This window comes from Acyrthosiphon pisum, chromosome A2 (assembly GCF_005508785.2).
Source record: "Acyrthosiphon pisum isolate AL4f chromosome A2, pea_aphid_22Mar2018_4r6ur, whole genome shotgun sequence".
NCBI lineage: Eukaryota > Metazoa > Arthropoda > Insecta > Hemiptera > Aphididae > Acyrthosiphon > Acyrthosiphon pisum.
In genome coordinates this window covers 104,713,943-104,718,680 of record NC_042495.1, presented here as the reverse complement: position 1 = coordinate 104,718,680, position 4,738 = coordinate 104,713,943, and the positions used below count along the sequence as shown (strand labels likewise).

At 32.5% G+C, this 4,738-nt stretch overlaps 2 protein-coding genes across 2 annotated transcripts in view; one reads left to right on the top strand and one right to left on the bottom strand.

Moving 5' to 3' along the window:
- Window positions 1-1,381: 1,381 nt before the first annotated feature.
- LOC115034174 (ATP-dependent DNA helicase pif1-like) lies at window positions 1,382-2,191 on the top strand. The gene has a single exon (XM_029490038.1). It carries the CDS (start codon window positions 1,382-1,384, stop codon window positions 2,189-2,191), a length of 810 nt encoding a protein of 269 aa, XP_029345898.1.
- A 218-nt stretch (window positions 2,192-2,409) lies between these two features.
- Window positions 2,410-4,738, bottom strand: part of LOC100573471 — a 54,234-nt gene continuing 51,905 nt past the window's right edge. The window contains exons 38-40 of the mRNA XM_029490037.1: window positions 4,509-4,655; window positions 3,555-3,860; window positions 2,410-3,093 (exon numbers count right to left, since the gene is read on the bottom strand). Coding sequence (XP_029345897.1) covers window positions 2,731-3,093; window positions 3,555-3,860; window positions 4,509-4,655 — 816 coding nt within the window. The 3' untranslated portion in view covers window positions 2,410-2,730. The remainder of the gene's footprint in view (window positions 3,094-3,554; window positions 3,861-4,508; window positions 4,656-4,738) is intronic.

The following is a 4,738-nucleotide window of genomic DNA, read 5'->3' as shown; positions in this document are numbered from 1 at the left end:
TATACAATATTATTATCTTTGTAATAAATAAAAAAACAAACTTCATATTATATAACAAAATGTGTACCTATATTAATGCTTATTAAAAAAAAAAAAAAAAAACTTTAGTCTCTTCGGTAATAAAACTATAATTTTAGTATATTTATAATGAAGAATCAATAACGGTAGTTGAAAGTTACTAGTTACGTTAATTGTTACAAAGAAAGAATAAAGTTCTTTATACCACTTCTGAACTTTTAAATTCTTTAGTACTTTTAACCTTTACATATTTTAATTTATAGTAATTGAAAAAATATTGATTCGTGCAAATGTTTAACCCTAAACTAGAAAATATTGAAAAACTCTAAATGTCATTGCATAGTTGCATCACGAGAATTCGTTTGCAATTAAAGTGATTATAGATACTAATTAATACCGTTTGACAACAAACATCAAATAGCAAACTTGCTGAATAGAAATATGTACTATGAAAATAGCTATAAAAATTGAAAATCTTTAAAGTGGTTGTTTGGAATATCAAATGAAACAATGCAATTTACATTGGAATAGATTAAAAAAAATGATAATGAACTGTCAAAGTATATATTTCCTGGTCCTAAATGCAGTTAACCCCGTTTACCATTGTCCCTTGTGGCTGTGCCAGGGGTTAAAGGGGGGGACACAGGAGGCCTCAGTTCCCTACCTCTAACGGCGGTTAAAAAGCGTCCCATTTAACAAATTAGGATTTTATACATTAGACATCTGTATATATAAAAAGACTTGTCCTGGGTGATTCATCATCGCCTAGCCGGAACTGCTGAAGCTATGGATATGAAATTTTCAGTAAATGTACTTATTACTATGTATAGGCGCACTAAGAAAGGATTTTTCGAAATTCGCATTTTAAAGGGTAAAAATAGCATGAAATAGTTAATTTTTAACGGTTGGTGAGGGGTTCGCGGTGCGGCAGCCGTCGACGCGCGGTGGCTAGACGTGGCCGCCCAAATTTCCCCTTCCATGTCACCGCCGCCGACACCGCGAACCGCCGCGCCGCCGACGAGCAGACGATAGAGCAATAGACCGACGAGCAGATATATAGATATGTCTCGGATAATCAAAACTTTATCGATAACACATTATAATATTATTAATTTCGATTTTAAAAACATGGTGGCATGACGTGTCATTTATGATTCTATTATAACGCTTGCCGCAATAATCGACGACGCACACAGGCTTTCCCAACAGGAGTAGTAGTGGGGGTAGGCATGCTGTACTCGCTCGCACCACTGACCACATACCATTAACCTAACCTAGGGGTACAAGGGCTGATGAAGTAAAGTCATGTCTAAAAGCTTCGTATTTGTGGCCACATATCCAGAAAGTTGCACTTCATAAAAATATGAGGGTTCATGTGAAAGGTGACACATCTGCTGGGATTTTCGCTGAGATGTTACTTAAAATAGGAGACGGAAATTTCCCTTCATTGGAAGGTGAGATCACTATTCCCTCAAATTTGTGTACAGTTGTTAGCTCTTTATCAGAACTAACTTCCAGAATTTACCCAGATATAATAAATATCAAGATGAAACCCATCGAATGGTTGTGCGAGCGAGCCATCTTAACTCCAAAGAACGACAAGGCAGCCGAAATCAATGAAATTCTACTAAAGGCATTTAATGAAAAATCTGTTGAATATAAATCTTTTGATTCGGTGATCCAATCGGATGATGCTGTCCATTACCCTTTAGAATTTCTTAATACTCTGAATCCTTCTGGTCTTCCATCACATAAACTTATCCTTAAAATTGGAGCACCTATAATGTTACTAAGAAATCTTAACCCACCTAAATTGTGTAATGGAACTAGATTGCAAGTTAAATCTCTGCACAAAAATGTAATAGAAGCTATAGTTATCACTGGGTGTGCTAGAGGAGATATAGTTTTAATCCCGAGAATAACGTTAATCCCAACTGATTATCCCTTTGAGTTTAAAAGAATACAATTCCCACTCAAAGTTTGCTTTGCTATGACTATTAATAAGTCTCAAGGACAATCATTGAGCATGGCAGGGATTGACTTAAGAGAAGAATGTTTTTCACATGGACAGTTCTATGTCGCATGTTCTAGAGTTAGCTCTGCCAGTAGTTTGGTTATTTTAGCACCAAAAGGCAGTACCAAAAATACTGTTTATAAAGAGGTATTGAGATGAACAAAATATGTCAATATAAATATTGGTGGATTTTTATAAAACCATAATGTATATAATAATTTTACAATAATAATAAGAAGTAAAAATAGTAATAATAGGAATAATACTAATAATAGTAATAATAATTATAATAATACGTAAAACATTTTTTTCAATTACAGAAAGTTATAATTTTTTGGGTATATTTTATTTCAACATTTCGTCGATTAGAATTGTATCCTACAATTTGTTTTCAAAATATTAAAATAAAGTAATTTTTTGCTGACTTCTGATTGTAACAATACATGGGCAACCTAGGATAAACTTATCTAAAAGCAGCCTGTAATAAATATAAAAACTGATAAAATAAAAGTTAAAGTAGGTTACACAAAAAAACTGTACACGGGCGAAGCCGGGTTATTCAGCTAGTTATACATAAAATTATATATGGAACGCTTAAAACTATATGGAGACATTAATCCCCTCTGGAATTTTTTCTCGTTTTAACCCCTGTGCCCTGCTTAACCTGTACAATATATGTGAACACTAAAATAGCTGGTTTACATTACCTTCCACTTAAATGGGTCTGTTAGAAATATTAATCGTTTAGGAAGTTTCTCAAGTGGCATGGCCAGCTCCGACGAGACCTGAAGTTCATCCAGCTTCTCAGTGTCTTCCATAATAATCTCCTGCTCATGATCAGTAGACCGGAGAAGTTGTATATCTTTATACACTTTTTTATACACTTTTTCAATCGGAACATTTCTATCAATCACATTCTTAAGTTCGGTTTCCCAGGATTCTATCAAGAGCTTGTACTCGTATTTAAGTTTAGTTATTGAATCGTATACTTTTATTTGTTGAGCCTCAAATAAGCGCATCTGTTTTTGAAAATGATCAATTTGGTGAGTGCAGTTCGAAATCTGAAAATGTAAATTAAGAGGTGCTGTACGTTATTTAATCCGGAAGACCCGGTTGAATGTAGTTCTAAATCGTAACATATTTAGTAGGTAGTTTAATTTAATGATTGAATCTATATAAGTTAATTTATTAGTACAACATGTTATTTAAAAACGTGTAATTCGTATTATCTATATTGAAAATTGAAAACACCTTTGCAATCCCACTAAAAACTAATCCATATAGTCGTTGATATAGATAAATAATCATAATAATAATCAATGGAATAATAATAAAAATATGTTACATTCGTTACCATTAAAGTATTGAATTTTTAACTACACAGTTTGTATATTGTATACATTAATTAGTACAAAATTATTCACATATTCTCTTGATTTTGATTTTTTTCAACATATTAACCTCAAACGTGACCTGTAAAACCTGTTTATATATAATCATAGAAATAGTTTGGTTTTATTACCTCCAACTTAACATGATCTTGTATGTATAATTGTGCTAGAGCTTGTCTGAGCGTGGTGGCTGGCTTCGACGAGTCATATAACTTGTCTTCTGTTCGAATTTTTTCCCGAAGCGGCCGTACTCCGATCATTCTTAGAAACGAATTGGGGCTTGAAATCATATTCTCAAGTTTGGTGTTCCAGGACTCCCTCAAGATATCATAAGCCTGTTCAAAATCAACTATCGAATCTAAAACACTTTTTTGCAGATCCTTAAATGATGTCATCCGTTTTTGTATCTGTTCAATGTGGTGAGTACAGTTCTGAATCTGAAAATGTTTAGTAATTAGGAAGAGTCGTACACTATACATGATCCGGACGATCGGTTTAAATGCCTTACCGAATCTTAATATCGTTAGTAGGTACCTACCTAGTTAGTAATATTGTATAATTATTTAAATTATTGTATTTTAAGTAAAATGAATGGTAGTTTAATTTAATTATTGAATCATTGTACAAATAAATTTATTAGTATGGCGTGGTATTTAATGATAAGTAAATTTATGTATTGAAAATCAAAAACCCCTTTTGAACAGAGCCTTTTTATTTTATAATTTATTTATATATTTTTTTTTTCAAGTAATACAGACTGTGTGAGTCCAGCTGTTACAATATGACGTTCTGTATTGCGATTTTAAATGAAATTATGAATACACTACCTAATGCCTAAAAGAAAAAAATTGATTTGCAATTTAAATATTCTATATTCTATATTATTCTATAATAATAATAAACACTTGATTTAGATACTTAGATTTTATGATGTTTAATAGGAAGAAAAATGATAATGGTAGGTCAAAATACACATCGCCTGTATAATCTGTACATATGACCACTAAATATCTGTGTTTCATTACCTACCGTTCAGCCAGAGCTGATGGAATTAACCGTCCGCGATCTTGTCTTAGCACACTTACCGGCTCCGACGAGTTCTTCGATTCGTCCTCTCGTGGAATGTCTCCTTTAAGCAATTCCCGGACAACGATTGTTTCATTGGCCAATTTCCTAAGCGAGTCAATGATTTTGTATAACATCCGATTGAACAACAACTTCTTTGATTGGGACTGTGCAAAAATAATTTTAGATGTAGTTCAATTCAACTATTGAATATTGTTCAAATTAATTTACTATTACTTAATATGTATTT